Source organism: Bombus flavifrons, chromosome 10 (assembly GCF_040668555.2).
Source record: "Bombus flavifrons isolate JBK064 chromosome 10, iyBomFlav1_principal, whole genome shotgun sequence".
Taxonomy (NCBI): Eukaryota; Metazoa; Arthropoda; class Insecta; order Hymenoptera; family Apidae; genus Bombus; species Bombus flavifrons.
This window is the reverse complement of record NC_138451.1, coordinates 9,374,122-9,395,987: the sequence shown is the minus strand read 5'-3', so window position 1 is coordinate 9,395,987 and position 21,866 is coordinate 9,374,122. Positions and strand designations below refer to the sequence as shown.

The 21,866-nt window shown below is 33.5% G+C and overlaps 3 protein-coding genes and 1 long non-coding RNA gene across 11 annotated transcripts; 2 read left to right on the top strand and 2 right to left on the bottom strand.

Annotated features, from left to right (window-relative positions):
- The first annotated feature begins 139 nt into the window (after positions 1 to 139).
- Positions 140 to 21,835, top strand: bw (brown). Of its 8 annotated transcripts, none has more exons than XM_069121293.1 (15): positions 140 to 177; positions 811 to 891; positions 11,111 to 11,276; positions 11,391 to 11,439; positions 12,864 to 12,913; positions 13,641 to 13,774; positions 15,468 to 15,620; positions 15,913 to 16,151; positions 16,842 to 16,938; positions 17,208 to 17,450; positions 19,185 to 19,418; positions 19,968 to 20,103; positions 20,687 to 20,792; positions 21,021 to 21,121; positions 21,593 to 21,835. In XM_069121293.1, the coding sequence occupies exons 2-15, from the start codon at positions 889 to 891 to the stop codon at positions 21,772 to 21,774; spliced, it is 1,893 nt and encodes a 630-aa protein (XP_068977394.1). In that variant the 5' UTR covers positions 140 to 177; positions 811 to 888; the 3' UTR covers positions 21,775 to 21,835. The 8 variants fall into 8 exon arrangements, with proteins under 8 accessions (XP_068977394.1, XP_068977393.1, XP_068977395.1 ...); XM_069121292.1 differs by lacking the exon at positions 140 to 177 and adding an exon at positions 276 to 534; XM_069121298.1 differs by lacking the exons at positions 140 to 177; positions 811 to 891 and adding an exon at positions 8,835 to 9,411 and having other exon boundaries at positions 17,208 to 17,295; positions 17,370 to 17,450; positions 19,204 to 19,418.
- Positions 1,146 to 1,718, bottom strand: LOC138183850 (uncharacterized). The gene is made up of 3 exons (XM_069121303.1): positions 1,585 to 1,718; positions 1,392 to 1,494; positions 1,146 to 1,329 (listed from the first exon to the last, which is right to left on the bottom strand). Exons 1-3 carry the CDS (start codon positions 1,623 to 1,625, stop codon positions 1,156 to 1,158), a joined length of 318 nt encoding a protein of 105 aa, XP_068977404.1. The 5' UTR covers positions 1,626 to 1,718; the 3' UTR covers positions 1,146 to 1,155.
- Positions 1,822 to 3,113, bottom strand: LOC138183848 (ATPase inhibitor mai-2, mitochondrial). Its single transcript, XM_069121302.1, has 3 exons — positions 2,963 to 3,113; positions 2,294 to 2,426; positions 1,822 to 2,156 (listed from the first exon to the last, which is right to left on the bottom strand). Exons 1-3 carry the CDS (start codon positions 3,064 to 3,066, stop codon positions 2,025 to 2,027), a joined length of 369 nt encoding a protein of 122 aa, XP_068977403.1. The 5' UTR covers positions 3,067 to 3,113; the 3' UTR covers positions 1,822 to 2,024.
- Positions 12,121 to 12,698, top strand: LOC138183851 (uncharacterized). Its single transcript, XR_011174190.1, has 3 exons — positions 12,121 to 12,137; positions 12,199 to 12,299; positions 12,602 to 12,698. It is a non-coding gene; the product is annotated as an uncharacterized LOC138183851 (long non-coding RNA).
- Positions 21,836 to 21,866: the final 31 nt, after the last annotated feature.

Below are 21,866 nucleotides of genomic sequence, written 5' to 3'. Positions count from 1 at the left end.
CGCCGAACTGCCGCCATTTTGAAATGAACGCAAGCGCGACCTAGTGGTTGATATCGGAAGTCTCTCTTCGGCGATTTTACGACGATGCGCGAAGTATTTGAATTTTAAACCAGTTTAAATTCGTTTGTAGTAACTAAGTAGGTTTTAATAGAGGAAAAATAAAATGTGCAATGCTAGGTAAGTTGATTAGTGTCTAAATGTTATGTTATCTAATAAATTCGTATTTTTATATAGGATATGATATTTAGTTAATGATGTGTGTAATCTTTTCCTAGATATGGAAGGCTGAAAAGCATAATGGTGTCAGCCATTGATAGTTATCAGAAAATATATTGTGTTTATCGTTATAAGAAATGTATTGCTTTTTCACATTATGGAAATGCATCGCGATAAAGAAGAAAGTTATTGTTTAATTACGAAACTAACGAGATAACACTTTTACGAATTAAAGTTACGCAAATAAATCCAAATTGTAAAAATGTTCACTTACACTGTTATAATTTTCAACCCGCCATATTGTTCTTTGCAAGTGAGGTGGGTTAGCTTTTTGTTCTTTTATTGAAAAGTTTCGATATGTGTATCTTTATATTCTTTCAATTACTTAATGGTTACTCGAATACTATTCGTATTACTTATCATGTGTTCGTTCACTGCGTTTAATATACATAACATTTTTGTAATATGACACTAAAAGCTAAACAAACTTATTACTCAATTTAACACATAGATAGTTAAAAATTAGAAATAACATAGAATTAACATAGATGGTAAAAATTTGATCTCTAACCTTTTTTCGTCCCTCGTGTTTAGCTAAACTGGCATAAGGAGTAAAGAATACTGATGGAGACGAAAAAATAATGAGCGGGAAAATTGTACAAGAACGCCATAATGGTGAGTTCCATCTTTAAACGAGTTCATATTCGTTTCACACAGTGGTAATAATTCATAAAATAAAGATTCAAGAAATAACTACCGTATTTATCAACCAACCATTTTTTAATCATAAGATATAAAAATTTAAGCCTGCATTAAACTTTCTTGCTTCTTGAATATGTATTTTCAACTTTAATAAGTATCATAAGCAACTAATTACAATGTGTTTCACATTTTCGAAGAGAACACAATAAATCATATCAAATAAATATCACAATAAAGCTATTTCTTATCGCTAGCCGATAAATCTTTCTCGAGACCTTTTAAAAATCGAAGATTTTCATTGATGGTACGATTATATTCTTCAATTTTATTACGCATTGATGTCACCTCGTCTTGCATGCATTTCACTTCCTCTTGCATTTTTTGTTTTAACATTTCTAACAATTCTTTATCCTGGGAAGTAAGCAAACAAACATTTCTTGATCATAATTACTTTATATACTGAAAATTATTACCTGTCTGTAATAATATTCAGCTTCGTATGCAATATCGTTGTTCGAAGTTTTGTTTTTATTAGAATCACTGTATCTCCTTGTGAAATATCTGGAACTATTGAAACTGTCGTATGATTCCGATAAAATTAATATAACCAATAAAAATAATCGAGATGGTTTAATAATACACAAAATTTTTAAATGTCATACTTACCAGCTTCCAGGCGATAATCTTTGTAAAATATATCGAAACATTGTCTTCAATAATTTTTAATATCATCAATTTTCCGAAAAAAAAATTCTTTCATAAATTGAAACAGAAATTTTGCGACTTTCTGTCACGAACAATGAAACATTTGAATGCAAACGTTATCGAAATATGATATAATCGTATTAATATTAATTTTTTTCGAGACATATAAATAAGAGCTTTTACATAAGTACAAGAAAATAATTACTAGTTTAGAGCTTTTATTCAATATACATATATATATATATTATTCTATATTATATTTGTGTATAATATTTAAAAAAAAGTACTGACATAAATGTCTACTATAATTGCTATTAGTAATAATATAACAGTTACATCATTAAAAAGAGCAGCATCATTCTTAGAAAGTATGCAGATATATTGATGTAAGATGAATTAGTTTATTTATCATCCATATCTGTGATTCTTTTTTTGTGACGGTTTATGGCTTCTTGATGGCGTTTGATTTGTTCCTCATGGAAAGAGATCTCATCATGAAGGTCCTCTTTCAGCTTTTGAATTTGTTGCTTTTGCTAGAATTAAAATATTGATATTTCTAAGCACATCGTTATAGATTATGATATATAGAAACATAATGGAATTAAATCTTCTAGCAACTTTATGAATACCATAAGAATTCAATTAGTGCAGAGAAATAGAAGTAACTAACCAGATTATAGAAATATTGATCTTCATGAGCTGCTTCCATTTTTCCAAAAGCTCCACCAGCATCACGGATGCTTCCACCACTACCACCTCCTTTACCAGCTCCAGATCCACGTTCACCAATCATTTTTACTTGGCTGTAATAATCAAATGATTGAATCTTAATTAGTCTCCTAATGATTGATAGTGCCAAAAAAAGCTGTGACATAGCAGCAAGTGTTAAAAATACACATTGTCCATTTATATCAGCAATACAAATAAACAGCTGAATAAAGAACATCGATTCAGACCATTCTACGCTCCAATCACAAATACTATAAATAAAAATAAATACAGAACAATGAAAACAATATTACAAAAATATTATAAACGATATTTTATAAGAACACAACCTATTACAGACTATTACATAAGTTAAGTACATATACCAAAAAGTCAATAATTCTCTACAAATTTGTATAGTTTACAAAAAATATATATCTTAATTAACTGAACGAATGATTTATTTCGATTATTGCAGATATATTTAAAAAAAGAGTTAAGCAACGTACGTTGCCTTTAACTACGTTGTGTGCAAATACTATAAAAAAGCCGGGGTCTATTTAAGCTACGCAGAGAAAGAAAATCTACATAATTAACATTAACCATCCCTATGGAAAACATTCTTTTGTACCTCAATGAAGCCATATTTCGAGAAAACGTAGTAATAACTCGTTGCATTGTTCTTTGTGAAAATTTCAAAGTATAGCAAGTGGTGAAGATTCTAGTAGAAACCATACACTACTGCGAAGTGGAACACCACGTCGTGCTGATTCGGTAGAATTTCCGCGAGATGGCTGTCGCGACTCTTATTTGGCGGCAATATTAATTCAATTTTTCCATAGAATTAAGTAATTTATCTATTTTATCATAATCGCCAACGTAAAAATACAAATTGCCGATGCAGGCGATAGATGTATTGTCCAGAATCATCTGCTACTTATCGTTTTCTGACGTGTGTTCGATAAAACGATCCATATCCTCTTCGCTTTTCCTCGCTTTTTCGATTACCTCCCATATGTCCATGAACAGGATCGATGAACGATTTTTGTTTGATTCTCTAGGACTCAGTCTTCAACTAATTTCGATTATTATTTGTTACTTTTGTGGAGAAATATTTATTGTGTGGAACACGGTAAATGCTTTGAGGTATCTCAATTTTTACGTGTCTTATATGAGAATGGCAAACAAATCTTTATTTCATTATCTCGTGTATTTTCGTGATAATGCAGATTAACGCATTTTAAAATAACAAAGTTGTATTTTTCAGTATAGATAAAGTTAGATTATGTGTTACAGTTGCGTATTAGTTTGATGTAGGAGTTAGTGAAAAAGATACTTGTTTTTGTGTTTGTATAAGAGCACACAATATTCTTGAACTAAATCCGAATTTTATTTTTATAATCATCGTCAGCAGATGAAATTATAGTTTTAAACGCTAGAGATCTTTGAATATGATCTTTGTATCAAAGACACATATACGTAGAATATAATCTCTGACTCAACAAAGCTAATTTAGACTTAAAACTTATTTTACTTTAAAATGGAGATATGTATCTAAATTACATATACGCGTGAATTTAAATACAAATGAAATATATTTTCACTTGAAACCCTCCAATATCAAAAACACGCTCGAAAACGTGTAATCGTCTTTCACAGGCTCGATCAATCGTCATCGTTTCTAATCAAATCCATAAAACAAGTAAAACTCGACAAACGACTAACCGTCTTAGCAAACTTATCTATCCCTATTCTGCCCTGTTCTTTCATTCTCCTTCATTGTTCTCTCATTCTGGTGATATTCCTGTCCGTAGAGAACTTCCACGGAAAGCGGAGTGTATCGTTGCCAAGCAAAAGTTTTCATAGCGGTGGCTGCGGCGTCGGTCTTCTTATTCTCGATCGCATTAACTTACGCCTTAATCAATGAAAACAAAGCGTCTGTTTCTTCCGGGGACCAGTTCCGTGTCGTCTCTCGTCTCTTTTAACACACAGTGATCGAATTCGAACACATCTTCGTCTGATTTTGACTTTATAAGTGGAGTCGAAGTTTCTAATGGAAATTTATTGCTCGTTTAGTAGGCGACTTAATGAATCTCAACCGAATTCCACGATAGAGAAACGCACGCCTGTCAACTCACGTCGCGATTAGTTAACGTTTCGCTCGTTCATTTGTTTAAACGCTGGTTTAACACAGTCAGTTGTTTTACCGACGTCTACGCGAATATTATGTAAAGACTGATTGCCACGCGCCAAATTCTCTTTTATTTTTAGCGATTCTTTCGATCATCAGATTCCATCGGTGGGTTTCTTCGTTTTTTGGAAACCTTTTCAATAACTACGTTTTATCAATTTTATAGAAACTCAAAGGTTTATGATTGTTGATTATTAGCTTCGTATATTTTTCTCTTTTAGCATTTAGGACATATTTTTCGGGCCCCATTAACATCACCGACACAGATTCCAACGACACTGTTTCTCGATAATAATAACAGTTTTGGTAATTTGTAAGTGGACATGTGTTAGATTTAAATATTTTAATATTTTATCTTTTCTATTTATTTATTTGTTTATTTTTCATTTCTTTCTATAGTTTGTGTGTATATGTTCATGTCAAGGGGATAACAGTTTCGGTAATTTGTGAAGTGTTCATATTTTATCTTTCGTGTTTATCCAGAATTGGATGCTCATTTCATGGTCGAATTAATTAATTTGTTGCCACTAATTTAACACTAATTTATTCCCAATAAAAATCTATATTCCGCATAAGTAAATTCTATCTGCTCAAGAATATAATCGGAAAAAAGGCGTAGCTCAAAATAAGCTAATAAACATTCTTTTGAGCAAAACAGTCCTAATAAATCGAGTTTCATCGCATTGTAGATTTCCAAATATTCAATAAACGCGAATATAGTGGCCAAATATCATGGATCCAAAAGAAGCTAAAATATTCCACATTATGAAACTTAACATTCGATAAGTCTAATAAATTATTGGAATATCGACTCCTTGGTAGATCGTAAAGGAGACCAAAATATCTCACAAAGATCGTTACAACTAGCCAACCTCTAAATCACGCTACAGAATCCGCAATCTTCAAAGATTTCCTCTTTCAACCCCCATCCACGATTTGTGCGATTGGAAGATTTACGACGCGCAGTGTCCAATGCGAAAAAAATGCCTAAAAATGAAAAAATTCCTACGACTAAATTTTCTTAGAAGATCTTGAAATCTTGAAAAATTGTCTTTTTCCACCCCCCCCCCCTTTTCAACACGATTTCGAGAGCCGTTAAAACAGGTCAAATGACATAACAAACGAATTATCGCCTGTACTATGCTAAAAGAATTAATGATTAAATTCGCGTACGTGGAATTACCCAACGCGGTTGTACGTTCAGTTAAATAGGAACTAAGGGATGACTAAACGTCTGCCATTTTGGCACGGTACTAGCTAGGCGCTCGATATTAACAAATCCTCGATTCCCAGCCGGGGTGAAAGCGGCGAACGAGAAACAGAGACCGAGACGAGGTGAGCCAGGAACGAATAGGGGATGGATAGAAGGGGCAAGGGAGATGGGGATGATAGAGGGTGGAAGAGAGTTCGGCGCAACGCAAACATTGTTTCGTTTCATTTCGCGATCCGTCGCGGAATCATATTGCGCCGATTCCAATGTTTCCATCGTTTTATTGCGATTGCGGTCGTTCCTCCGCCGATTTTGGACTTTCCTTCATTTACGTTTCTGCCCTGTCGTTTCTCGATCGCGCGATCATTGTTTCCATCGATCCTCGCGCCTCCATGCTGTTCTTCTTGCTTCGTTTTAAGGAAGAGGGCGAAAGAATTGGTGAGAAAGGTTTGGAAAAGTTGGTTCGTAGATTCGATCAGGTCTTGGGGTTTAAGTCTTGTTTCTTTTGTTTTCTCTCTTAAAGAAAGATGTGGGAGGAAGAATGGAAAGGGGTTGCGAGAGATTGATTTGTAATTTTGGTAGATTCCTGCAATCCGGGCTATTACTTTCGTTCACTTCTTTTCAAGAACGTCTTCTTACAAAGAATTTAACAAGCTTCTTTAAGAGAAGGGCGAAAGAAAGGCTGAAGATAATTTTGAGAAGATTCATTCGTACTTTTCACTGATTCTTGGAATCCAACGTGTTACTTTTGTTTTTGTCTTTTCGTGTTTTAGAGAGAAAAGAGTGAGAAAAAGGGTAGTTGTGCTTAGTAACAGCGGTTACTGCATGATTGTTGCGGATTTATAGAGATATTTAAGTCGTGAAAACGATAAATTACTGAGCATGCAAGAACAAGAATCTGAAAGGGTTGATTTATAATTTCGATCGATCTTCACAATTGATGGTGTTACTTCTGTTTTTCCCTTTCTAAAGAGAAATCCGAGAGAAGTTTGAAAGGGCTGATTTATAGTTTGAAATTTTATAATTATTCTTATTGTATGGGACAGAGTTATGAGCGAAGAGATTGATATTTATACGATATTATTTGAAGGTAGTATGACTAATTCACAAAAATTTTGAACGTATAGGAATAATCAAATACTAGGGAAGATAAAAAAACAAGGCACACTGCGAATAATCATATTACGAATGATAAAAAGAAAAAGAAAGCATCGCAGAATTATTAAGTAGAAGAATCGATTCATTTGTTTCTCCTCTCGTTAACTATTCAGGATTGACGTGTGCAATTCACGATATCTTTGACATTGGATATCATAAAACCAAATAGCTCAAACTCAAAACTGTTAATCACGCGGACGTTAACAGACGTTTTCACAGACAGGACGCTTTTTCCCCATGACAGTATTTTATTTGAAATATTTTTTATTACTACACAGATACATACACGCAGGAAGTTGAAACATTAGTTTATCCACGTGTATGTTATATATTTTGATTCGTTTTTTATTCTATACATAAAATCGTTTACAGAAGTTTCTTCTTTTATTGGGAAATTTGTATTTCGGAAATGAAATATGAAATAACTTTTCAAATTTCTCAATTTTGTCACCGTTTAATTTACCTGATTATTTTTCAACCCTTTAGAAAACAAACGACTTACTTTCATTTTACTTTCGTATTCATTGCAAAGAAATAACAGAAATAATCGTACATCCTTACAAAGTAGAGTGTCGATAATTATAAATTTCAAAATGAATTTAAAAAAAATATAATATTTGTAAAATCGGAATTTTTCAATCTTCAATATATGAATTTGATCAGCGTAGCTTGCAAGCAGATCAAATATGTGCACGCTAGTCGAACGCACAAATGGGAGGGCTCTTACCAACTAAAAATTGAAACGTTTATCAGATATGGAATCAATACTCGTCCAACAGATTGCTTCATTAAACCGTTCAGTGTATTTTAACATTTCTGCAAACTTTTCTCTTTTTAGATACACATGTAAATATGTAAACAACGATATGTCGGGTTCACATGTATAAATAAACAAACTGCAACGTGGCTTCATTAAATATACAACCGTATGCATCAACTTCTCATTTTCAGACTTGCTGTCTATAAATCATTATAACATCATTTCACAGTGAATAAAGTCTTGTTGTGAATTACAATCAATGAACGATGTTAAGAAAATAATTTAAAATGTTCTACAATATAACAAAATAGCGACACAAAAGCTTCCAATTATTTCTTATTATAATTTATTCGTTCGTGATCCAGAATCTACATAAAATGATCTTGTTGAATTTATATTCATAAAGACAAGTTAGGGGGACATATCTTTATGTAGATAAATTATAGATCAACTTAATCTATTTATCAATAATATGATCTTCTTATTACTATACATAATTAATAATTATGATTTGTATTTGAAACTATACTAGAAATAAATTTGTATATAGAACTATACTATCAACATCCATTTTTAATTTTCAAGAAGACCCAAATCAACTTCACCAAATATTATTTCTAATTTACAAAAAAAACATTACTATTTGATACACTACCATTTTATATCTTTGAAAACCCTAGAACTTTTGTAATAACAGATTTTTAAAAATTCCCACCAATTATTATTCTTAATCTATTCAACAGGAAATTCTACCTCATCAATTGAAGAAATTGCATTCATTTGCAAGAAAAGAAGCAATATTATTTTACTCGCTGTTATTTTTAATTGTAACAGAAATTATTTTTAATTCGCGAAAAATATTCTACCCTAACAATTATCATTTTTGATTTTCAAAAGAAAAGAACATGAAACGTACTACTCCACGTTAAGTACTAGCATTTGAAATTTTCGCCGCGACACAGCGTCACGTTATACCAATCTCCTGAATATGAGAAAAAAATAGAGCGTGTATAAATAAGAGAGCCATTAACCGTCCAACACACCCCATGAAAAGCAGCTTTTAACTCAACGCAAGATCCGCCAATCCGCTGCGGAATGCGTTAAAGCTCCTTTCCGTCGCGTAATCCTGTCACTGTTTCCACCAGTGAGTTTGTCGTATCATAGTTCTCGTTGTGTAACGGCCTTCCGTTGCATATAAGACAACACGCTCGCCTATTCCTCCACAAAACCACTCGCGATAGTATCGTGTTGTCGCGAACAACATTCGCCTCTGGTTACCACAATCCAACCAGCTTCTCTTCAGTCAACCTAAACGCCATAACCAGACCCACGTACATACACGTTACTCTACACATCTTCCTCGGTATTCCATACCTTCCCATAAAAACCAGCATACACTTATAACCTTCGTTGCTGGTGAACTTAAAAAGAAGCGTTGTACATTACACTAAAACAATAATATTTCAAGTTATATTATATGCAACACTGTTTCAATAATAGTAGGAGATTATTTAAGATGAGTGATTCTTGCAATTTCTTCTTTCTGTGTGAAGGCGATATGTAATGATGGTTTTCACAATCTATTGAGCTTTAAATTAATTGGAATTGTTGATAGAGTTTGTGGTTACGTTAGGTTTGAGTATTTTATGAGTTTGTTGGTTAGTATACATACAGTGGATACTTCGTGAGTGAATCGATGGATGCCTGTGGATCTATTTATTATAGTGATTCAGCGGGATGATTTTCTACGATACGGTTAGAGTGAGTATACGTATACCTTGAAATGAGATTTAATTCGATGGATAAATAAATGATAACCGTATTGTCAGAGTGTTCTTTTCTTCGTTCTAGAATCTAAATGATTTAATTAGTGATCGTTAATTAAACTCTTTGCAGTCCGAAACTTTTTAAGACCAAGGATTTTAGTTGAAAAGGGAAAAGGTGTGGAATGTTCGTAAATTTATTTACACGATGGTCTCCTTTCTTCTTTTCTATTTTTTTATCGCTGAAAGTAATGCAGGAAATAATTTTCACGTTATCACCGTGGTGCTAGTAGCGTCGGTTAACACTCAAAGGGTTAGGTCCTTTGATTAACCAATGCAGGGGCATGTTAAACTGTTCACACATTCACTTACTCCATCCAGTACATAATCCATTTAATCCTTTCCTTTAGAACGCGATTCTCCATAAATAAATCAGACGCGATAAACGCAATTTCCTAAAATAACGCACCGCTTACAAGAAAATTCGTTTCGGAAATGTACCAAATATCGAAGCGGATTTTACTCTTTCATCTCTTTCTGTAGAATCTATTATCTTATCAATGCAAGGTAAACAGAAGTAGTAGCGAACAGAAGAAAATGTTTATTAATGAGAGATGCTACCAAGGTCTACCAATTTATTGCTTACAATTAGAAATTATACACGCATGCTCGATACACTTTCAGAGGCAATTCTCTTACGAAAACAAGTTGTTGTATTTAAATACATTTTATTCTTCATTTCCAAGTTATTTTTTTTTATACCGCAATTCGCAGGCCACTGAATATTTTACTTCAGTTTATTTTAATTTAGGAGCCTGCTTTTTTGATAAGATGCGAATGTTTAATGTTGGGGTGACTAATAGACCACAGAGTCTGGATATTTGTATCTGTTCTTTTCCTGTGAAAGTAATAGCCGGGCTTTACTTTATGTATGTTTCTTCTGAATTTATGTAAGGAACATCTAACAATAAGTACGATTGTACAAACTTATATAAGTATGAACACAAGCTGGACATGTGTTTTATGTAATCGAATCTGACCTATAGGCATTTTAATGAGGCGCTGTTAGTGGAAAGGTTCATTACTTGTAACGACGATCCTTGAATAACCACAAGCTCATCACTCTAAGAAACTATTTATATCTTCTTCCTCGTCGATTTTCTCGCATTCCATACCCTCCGATTCGCTGTAATTTCGAATAATTACGATTGATCATTTCGAACACGCCAGCGATATCCATTTTCTAAACACGAAAATCGCATTGGAAGTTGAATGAACGTTACATCGATTTCGTTTCTAACCCTTCGTTCGTTCGGTTTTTGCTAGTTTCCTGGATTTTCCTAACTACGCTCGGGATTTCAAATTTTCCATTCGTGGTTTCCAATTCGAGACGGTTATCTGAAAATGTTGGTAGTAATTTTGGTAAATCAATTTTTTTAAGAAAGGAGAGGAGAATGCTAGATCTATTAAACAGCTTCCGTGTATTTAGGAAAACTTTTGGAGAACATTTTTCATTGCAATGGATTTTATTCGTATTTTTATTCGTTTAATTTTATTAATAATTAGATTTTTTCTTCTAACAAACAGTGAAAATGAGCAAAGCAACGCATAATTGAACGATAATTGAAAAAATACCTAAAGAAGAATATATATTATTGATTATATAAACATAATTGGAATTGATCTATTTTTTCCAGATGACACGCAGTATGGGATATCCGACATTGCAGTCGAGTATACGAAAAGATTTGTGTCTGACTTGGAGGAACATTTCATATACGGTTGAGAGGAAGGTCAATGGCGGTAGTCTTCGAGCAATTTTCGGTCTGCAGCACACTGAATTCATTCGACTGCTCAATGGAGGTATAATTTCTACTAAAAAGATCAAGGAAATAATACTGAATATATATAATCCGTAACTGTATTCTCTGGTGCTTTTATAATCCAAAAATTATTAATTCTCTGATTTACTTCTAGTCAGTGGTATAGTTAATTCAGGAATGTTGATGGCGATTATGGGACCAAGGTAATCATCGTGAAATTTCTTGTAACCCTGGAATACTAAATAAATTACAAATTATTAATTTACATAAAAACACCGATATATGGCGAATATAAGATGTACAGATAACTACAGATATACTGATAGGACATTCAATTCTCGTCACATGTTCTGCAGATCATTTTCAAATGGAAATATTTACATTTGCGATTCATTTTTTACTTCTCCTTCTTCTTTATCCATTTTTTCAATTTCACCACCTGTGTAGTTACATGTACTTATCTTTATTTTCATTTCTCTGCTCTAACAGTGTATCTATGTATGATATATTAGGTTGAGTTACAATTTGTTCATACTTATTTAACAAAATGTGAAAAGATCTGTCTAATCAAGAAGTAACTCTACAGATATGTACGTACCTTCATTCGCATAGGCGTATTTTTAAGTTCCAATGATTTGTATAACATTTTTCCAAATCCATACGAATTTGTTACCCAATAAATTATTATGTATTAATATTATTTTGTTATTTGTTACGATTCATATTTAAATAGTTATACAGGGTGTATTGTAACACGTGAGACCTACTTCAGTCATGGACAGACACAAAAACAATGGAAAAAGTTCACTCGAACATGTGCTACATCTGACCTTGTGTCAAAGTTACCTCAAGGTTTCAACCTAACTCCAATCTTCACAGAAGGTTATAGCTACGATTCGCGGTCTGTACGTAAGCTTGTTGTTGTTGTATCAAAGAATTTAGCAATCTTTCAACAATTCCAGGTGTATGTCAAACAATACAAACCGAGGGTAGCATCTGCTGTGAAGATAAACACTGTATGAATTATTGAGTTACACAAAGATGACTATAAATTTGAAACAGAGTAAGATAGAACACATGCTCGCATGAACTTCTTTCATCGTTTTTGTGCCCCCTGTCAACTCTTGAAGTGGATACCATAAGTTACGATACACCCTGTATATTGAAGATTGCTAGCTCTAGTGTTAACACACTCACCTGAATCTTTATCCAACCTATGCAACCCAATAAAACGTCCAGCCGCATAAAAAAGTTGTTTACTATCCTCTTAACTGTGTGATCATCAGTAAACTTTACGGATCATTAAATTTTTAATCAGCTCGTTGTTAGCAGCATATCTTCACATGTAAAATTTACGGACTATAGATGTTGCTGCTGTTAAACTTGCCGTATTAAGATTTTAACGTTCGTTTCTACCCTCTTTATCCCCGGCTTGAAGAACAGTTTGCTGATGCGTTTAATATTACAGTCTGCACCGCGAGGAGGAAGGCAGAGACGGAAATAAAATTGGATGTTCAGAGCATGGCTGACGAAAATTACGAGTGCTTAGTATTCCGGGGTTAATTGTTCCCAACGCGGGGATGGAACGTTCTTCTCCCTCACTGAAAAGATCTTGTCGTTTTTGCAGCGGCGCTGGGAAAACTACGTTACTCGCGACGATCAGCCGCCGTGTGAAAGGTTCATAAGTTTATCTTCCTCCATTTTTCACGATTTAATCCGCCGCGGTCAGAATGAAACGGTATTGTTAATGGTAGAACTACCAACGAATGAAATTTGTGCCAAAAAAGATCAAAATGAAAGGTACCTATATGAAAAAAATACGGCAAAAGTTTCAAATCATGTTCTTTGGCGTGCTTATATGTATGTTATACTTATAACTGTTTTGTTACTTAACCTTCTGTAGTACTTAAACTTCTGTTAATTTTCATTATTAATTCGAGATGGCCTGATAATTAACGATAGCAATAGTGATTTTCTTTATTTTGATAGATTTTTGACAAAATAATTTATTAAGGTAATGGAAGAATCTAATCTGATCAGATGTTTTCTAAAAACAGAATCTGTTTCTAGTGTTACCTTAATAGTTCAATTTCGATATTGTTTTATATTTTGCATAATTCGATTTCTAACTTTATCAGGGAAACCTAATCAATTTTTTTATATATTACAATAAGTATATTAATAAAATCAATAATATAACATTACAAAATTTCTAGACCTTCGTTGCAGAAAATTTCTTCCCTTTTCTTTGAAGCTATAGTTTGAACAGTTCGCAGATGATTTAAATTTAAGTATATTTTTGCTGAAATAGATAGAAATAAAAAGAGAAATATCCTCTGCCCTTTTACTATTTTTGAAATCAAAACGAGCAGATCACTGACCAGCGTGCATTTTTAATCGATAGGAGAAGCGACAGGTGACGTTCTGTTAAATGGCAAGCCTATCGATACCGACCAGATGATAAGGATATCTGGATTCGTTCCACAAATGGACCTGGCCATCGAATCGCTGACAATCCTAGAGCACATGGAATTCATGGTTCGTTCAATTACATTGCTCTAATTTACTTCAATCTTTCTATATTCAATCAAGTCTCTATTTCCTCCTAAAAATGTCTAAAATTTAGAGTTTTACGATGTTTTTTATTATCTATATTAATAAGTAACATTTTTCAAAGTTACAAGATTTTGAGACTCTAGAATTAAACGATTATGAACTTACGGAGTTACAGAACCATAAAACTATAGAATTATAGAATTAAAAAAACTTTTTTCCTAATATGACTTAATAACAAATAAGTATCGGTCTACCAGATAAAAAAATAAATTTATTTTTTAATAATCTACATATGCAAACGCCAAATAAATTTTTCCATTAGTTCCCCGAATTCTTATTCCTTAAATTATATAGATCTTCCTCGCTACAAGAAATTTATCAAAGTGCCAAGAAACGAAATGAAAAATGGTGGATATATTATAACTATCATAACGTCGTTGAAAGCATTTGTTTGATATATTTTATCGTCGATGATAGATATCATGAATCGTTCTTGATTAATCATACTCGTTTCAATGGACGGCGGCAATCGATCTCTACTAACACCGATCGAATAATGGTTACCCAGTAGCTAGTAAAAGTTTATGGGGCAGTTCACGGTACAGTGAGCAGAATAATCGTTCGATAAACTCGCGTCGATTGGCAGTTGGCGGTTTTAAATAATTGCCTTTTATTCGCCATCAGTTTGTCAAGCTCGTAATCGAGATCGATAAACCGACTGATATCAGTACAGATTATCTGTCTTGTGTAACGACAAGAAGTTATGTGTTTCGATAGATCAATTCTTAAATCGAATGAAACATAATGGAACGGTGATTTCTTTGTGAAACACCTGCTTTTATACTTTGTCCGATGTTTGATTGAAAATATTTATTGGGGATGGCTTATCATCGTTAGATATCAAATTGTAATCTAAGCCTTTCAGAGTTGATTTCTTCATAATCTATAAGAAAAATTATTTTTTGTTAATTATTACTTAGAAAAAATATTATTTAATCTGTAACACAAAATTGTGCGTGTAGACTGCACACGTTTACGTAATTTCATATTTTTAACTTTCCAATTTTCAAGTTACTAATTTCCCATCTATGTATGAACGTTTCTTGTCCCTTTTGTGATGCTTATGATTCGTATTTGTACTATGACATTCATGGTTTTTATTTTTTACATCTTTCACGACATTTATGACTTTTACTATTGTATTGTGATTTACACGATTTTTATGTTTCTTATGGTTTTCATAATTTGCATGTTTCTCTATTCTCTGATTTGCGTGACTTTTATCTTTATTACGACTTGCGTGATTGTTATGATTCTTATTCTATTAATTTTACTTTAACTTCCATGATTTCCATATTATTCACGATCTTCGTAATTTTTATACGCGGTATGATTTCCATGTCCATCATAATTTATAATCTCGCCCCAATAATACGCTGAGTTTTAAGCATCCAATCTGAAATCTGTTAAAAATCAATCTCGTATCTTTCATCAAAAGAACTACTCTTCAAAGGCTTATTTCGCGTTTAAGCGAAACCGAATCTCATTTCAAACTTTCGCTGAAAACGCTTTTCCAATGCGCATCTGACCGTCGACGTCGTGTAATTCGCTTAAACGTCGAATGATTGGGTTCCGCAGCCATTAAAACTTGGCGATTGTTCTTGATTTGATCAAGGCGTGCATGAAAATGGACAGGAGGCTGAGGGCCAACGTCAGAAGGCAACGCATAATGGTGCTGCTTGGTGAACTTGGACTAGGAAAATGTATCACCACAAAATTATCTGCCCTTTCTGGCGGAGAGAGGAAACGCGTCACCCTGGCTGTTCAAGTAAGATCTTGAAACATTTTTCTTAAATAAAAATATACATAGACAAATGAACTTTTCGAGCTTTTTAACTATTTTTGATAATACTATTTTATAATAACGATAATAACTATTTTTGATAATTACACATGTTTTCGGTGATTGACTTGGTTGAAATTTTAAATACCGATAGATTTTGTCGTTCTATTTATAAAAATATATATCTTATGAGATATTATGATAATGACAATATTTATTTATTTTGACCCGTAATTTCTTTCATATGAGATACACATAGAGTAGAAAATCTTTCTAGTTGCTCACTGAACCGAGCATTCTCTTCTGCGACGAGCCAACTACAGGGTTGGATAGTTATGGGGCGATGACTGTGGTGAAGACGTTGAGGGACGTCGCGGCCAGCGGAAGGATAGTCATATGCACGTTGCATCAACCTGCTTCCGGTTTGTTAGACATCTTCCATGAAGTTCTGCTACTTTCCAGCGGCAGGGTCGCTTTTCAAGGTTCTTCTACCGACGCTATGAAATTCTTCGATAGGTTTGATTATTTATTTATTTATTTAGATAAAGCGGCTCAACGCTTCGCTTCATTTTTAATCAGATTTTGAGATAAATAAGGTTTATTTGTAATTCTATTTTATATTATTATTTACATTATCTATAGTATTTATAGGATCAGTATCAATATGTGGAACTATTTATTATTAATATCAGAAGGATTATTTCAATTAAAATTATGTATTCTTTCAAAAATTCAAGGATAACTTCACTCGACTTAAGATCAATTTAAAGTTGATTTAAATCAGAGTTATTAGCTGATAATTTCTGGTGGAAATTTTGGTATTTAAAACAGTATTCTTTCATTTGTTTCATATAAAATTTATGGTCATTCTAATATTTCGACGATACGATTTGAATAATTTGTGATTGTTACGAACGGTGTCATTAAATGTCAAATGACTACTTTTAGAGATGGCTTTTGTTTTGAAAATTGTATATATTGGCCGACATTGAAATTGATATCCAGCTATTTTTGAATGACGTGACTCGTTTAGAAACGTACGTGTTTTCTTTGCGCGTAGCAAACAGTGATCTTTCTATAATGTTTTTACACAAGATTTACAAATTTATATTCATGTATACAAGATTCCAAAGAATTCAAACTCCTTACCATTCAACCAATACACGGTTCGCAGACTATTTCACAAAAATGGAACGCAACTTTCAGCTTGGACCTACGTTGTCCTCCAACTTTCAACAGCGCTGAGTTCTTCGTTTCTCAGCTATCCATCGTCCGTGGCAGGGAAGCTGAAAGTTATAGAAAGGTACTGTAAACAAAATCTTTCGAAGAATTTTGAACGACGTGAATGATTTAGACAAACATGATATTTAGCAAAAAATTAAATGTTATAGCGTAGTGTATTTTAATCTTTGTGGCTCTCAGGGCGAAATGTATAAAATTCGTGGGGTAAAATATATATTAAGTATATCAAATACATAAAATTTTGTCAGCGTGTTAACAAAAGAAAAAAAAGAACAAAAAAAAGAGAAACGGAAACAAAACTTTCTGGACAAACTCGATGATCCTGCATAGGTAAATTGGATCTGCGATCAGTACGAGAAATCGAAACACAGCCAGAAGGTGTCGAAACTGATCGACTACTCCTGCTTCATGGATTCCGGTGAGCTACCAGCAATATTCTCACAGATCTCCTTGTCTCCGAAAGACTTCAAAAAAGCACGTACACTGACGCAGCTTCGCTGGCTCACGTGGCGAACTTACGTCGATTACAAGAGGAACTCAGCCTCTCTTCTCTTGCGATTCACAACGTACATGGTGAGACATTGGACTCTGTCCTACAACAAGCTTTTCCTTTGACCACGATAAGCTGTCTGATCCCCTTTCGCCTTGTTTCTCCGCCTTTGTGCTTTAATCGTTCCCGTATCGTAGCCACACGGTCATTGTTTCATATGTTTCAGAGTTTCAGATGGTAGTGGATTAAATTCCAAGTTGTCGGGAAATTTGAAGGGAAAAGTTGCGAGATAAGATAGTTCGAAGTCAAATAGTTAGAGACGAATGTTGCATTCACACAATGTTTCACGTATACATAATTTTCCTCTTTTATCCTTTCAGTTAATTTATATTATCTCTGGTTTCTTCTTTTTTCCAATCAATTTATACTATTGAATTTCGATTTTCGATACTAGGTTTATGGAAAGGAATTCGAAGGAATTTGATTTTACATTTTCTTTCTTTTACCGAGATCCTGCAACTTTATAATGTTCGATCAAGATAGATTATTGTGATCCCTTGAATCCTATTTTCAATGAAATCTTTTTACAATTATTATATCTTGATGAATATATGCACAATTTTACTAAGTTGAAATTTAGAATACCTTCTAGTCCATATAATTTAGCATTCTCCTAGGTAAATTAAACTGTCTTGATCTTCTTTGAAACTTACCTCATTTCTAATAAATTTTTGTACTCGATATTCCATAACTTTCTCTTTTTACGCCTTCTTTTTTCGAAATTCCAATTTTCCCCGAAGATATTCGATAATTTTATATAGCTTAACTGTACTAACACCATGTAAATATTTTCTCCTTGCGATTCATATCGCTTCTTAATGTTAGATTGTGAAATCGTTTGGGTACTTTTTAATCGTCTCCTCAGGATAGGCTGGCTGTGTAGATTATTTGCTAAAGTAATTGGACGGTTAGATAGCCTGCTTTCTTTTAACATGGTTTGCGATTACTTTCGAAACCGGTTCTATCTCCATGTCTTTTCTGAGCTCTTAATTTCTAATGTACCATGGAGCATTGACTATTGTCCATAAAGTGCTTGATTGTAATGCTTCGATCTTCTTAATGCGGCTGTTAGCTGCTGTGCCCTAGAGCTCAATCCTATAAGTTCAGATTGGTCTCACAATTGTTGTACTTTGTAGATTAGAAGTTCGTTTTCCGCATTTATAGTTTTGAATTGCAATATACTTCCTGCTAGGTATCCCATGTTTCTTCTTTTGTTTCCAATTTCTTCTACCTTTCGCCGAGTGCGATGCTTCCAAGCGGGTCTGCTACACAAGCGCATTCCCAAGTTCTTAACTGTATCGGTTTTATTGTTCGGTGATATTGCACGGGCTGTCTGTTTCCTTCGAGTGAAAGTTATGTGCTTGCATTTCTCCTCGTTCACTATAATTTGTTACACTTCTCGAGTCACGATTCCAGTGTAATTAGCTTTTTTTTCTTCTCATAGTTACTATAACTTTCGATTTCCAACACTGAACCCTGAGTCTCTCCTGATACTCTGCAATTTAGTATCGATCACTAATCCCAATGTTCCCAAAAAAAGCAGAATTTACTATCCTTTCTGGTATTTTTAAAATATAATATTCTCAAATTATATAAATTGCCATAAATTCTACTCTAATCAATGTTCTTGTCAACTCCACTGTGTCTCTGGTTCGATTCTTCTCCAATCAATCATCCGCCTTCTATTCGGTTTTCCAATTTTCCTAAATTTCATTAAACTCCAAATAATCCAAAAATCGACAAACGCACGTTTAAAGTTTATAGGATTGCTGATAGCGTTGCCCTATATGAACATCACGGGACAAGCGTTGAATCAGGGTGGCATACAGAATATGCAAGGTCTCCTCTACTTGGTGGTCGTCGAAACTGTATTCACGTTTAATTATGCTGTTTTCTACACATTCCCGCGAGAACTGCCGCTTCTACTGCGTGACATCGCCAGTGGACTATATGACCCGACGCCGTATTACATGAGCAAGGTTATCGTCCTGGTGAGATAAGTTGATTATTAATAAGTCCTTTACCAGTACCGAAGATTCTATCTAATCTTATTACAATCTCTGTATAGAATATTAATAGATGTGACTCGGTGAAAGTATATTCTTCCTAACAACGAAATACACACAGATGAAATTTAAGGAAATAATATTTAGAAGATTTTGTTGCAGACATTGAAACTTTTGTGTCCACCTACTTTTGTGTTATAACTATTCTAATTGGAAAACTGTTGGTAAAGGTATTCTTATTAATTAAAAAATTAGAACATTTAAATTAACGATTATGCTAATTAGTAACATTGACTTCAAGATATTTATTGAATTATTGGATTAGTAAAAAACGTTTTTATCTTGTTTCATTGTCGTTGGAAATTTTTCTGACCCAAGGAAAATAAGGTTTCGAAGCGATCGCACTCCGGCTATTATTTAATTGTATACTGGTTTTTATGCTTTTGAGATATATTACATTTCTGGATGAATAGCGGCGAAATCCAATCTCCAATTTCAATGTACGGATATAGTGGATTCTGTGGAAATTTTCAGATACCCGGAGCGATAATACAGCCATTGCTGTACGCGGCTTTCATATTCGCAATCACGGGGCTGAAGGGTGGACTTTTAGGATTCGTTTACTTTGCGCTGCCTGTAGTTGTCTGCGCCGTTTCAGCCTCCGCTCTTGGTGAGGATCTTCCCAGTATAAAAAATAAAACAGAAGAAAAGAAAAATTCCCAACTATTATAAGAATACCATATATTTTTTGTTACTAAAACAATATAACTGAAATTGTTGTAAGTCCCAGAGACACAGACAGACAAAGAGAAAATTGTTAATTATATTTATTATATAATTGAAGGTAGATCGCCGATTTTTATACATCTTTTCTACAAATTGCATACAGTACACAAAAATATATAAAATGTTCAGAACGGAATACTCTGTATAATTTTTACCAGATGGAACAAACTTCTATGTTCCATTCCCTTATCGTCATTTCTTAGTTTTTGTTCACAAATATATGAAATTACATAAAAATCAGCACTCTACGTAGAAGTATGGTAAAGGTAATCTTTGATTCATTGTAGTTTTATAAATTAACTATGGAACAGTAAAATGTCTCAGTAGCGTCAAAGAATCGCAGAAATTATTCAACAACGAGAGTATTGCATTTTTTATTAAATTATCTCAATTTATTGGCTTCTCCGAGCGTGCAAAGGTGGATATTTTAAGTAGAAACACACGAGAACCGTCTGATTTCTCGACAGGTTTATTTCTATCGGCGTCGTTCCAATCGGTAAACACAGCCTCGCTATTTTCTGTGCCGTTGGACTTCCTAGGCCTGATGTTCTGCGGAATTTATTTGCATCTCGGGTGAGGAGAACTATTACAAGCTTCAATTAAATTTAACGTACTCATGGTCGAATGCTCATTCGTGAGTAAAAAATTGAATTCTACAACACGCAGTTTAAAATAGCTTGTTTCTAAGTTCCTAAAATATTTGGAAAATACACTCACGGCGATAAAGAATATATATAGATATAAGTTTAATTAAAACGAGCGTGTATAGGTTCGATGCGTTCCCTTACAAATATTTTTCAGCTATCTGGCGCCTGGTATCGCGTGGCTCAAATATCTATCCCAGTTCTATTATGGTCTAGAGGCGGTTTCCTTGACGCAATGGCCTCTAATCGATCACATAGGTACGTAATTATCTGTTGAACTTGATCACATTTGTCTTCATATTTTATTCCATTACATGCATCGTTATACGTTCTAAGGAAATTAAACAGGAAGAAAGTGTTTCATTATTTTAAATTGCTTTTCACAAATTGTATCTTTCATGCGAGAAAATACTTGAAATAAAAGTTGTTAGGTTTTTAGTTTTCTTAATCTTCGATCCAAGTTTGAAGTTCTTTCTAACTTCTTTCAATCTTTAATCGGACTGTAAAGTCTTCTTTATTTTCTTTTCCTTCTTTTTTAATGAAAAGTATAATACAATATCGAACTCTGCGATTGGTATAACAAATACAAATATTATACAAATATTGCTTAATATTATCGAGCATTAATTACAAGATATAATTAAAAATTGTGAAATAAAATTGCAGAATATAAATAAAATCAGCAAACGTTCATCCACGCTTTTTACATAAGAATCTTTCATGTCAAAGACTGTTCGCCGGATCCGGAAGAGCCGTGTGTCTCCAGCGGACGAGAAGTTTTGGAGAAGTACGGCTACTCACCAAACCATTACACCATGGATATAATCGGCCTCTTGGTCATTTTTGGGATTTGCCATTTCGCTGGTTTTCTGGTGATCAGACACAGAAGTCGCAAAGAACCTGTCTATTAAATTAATTTCCAGTTGTTAATTAAGTTAATCTCCAATTTCATTCACTTTCCCAATCCACTTTACAACTTTTCTTTCTAAAACAAAAAGATCTA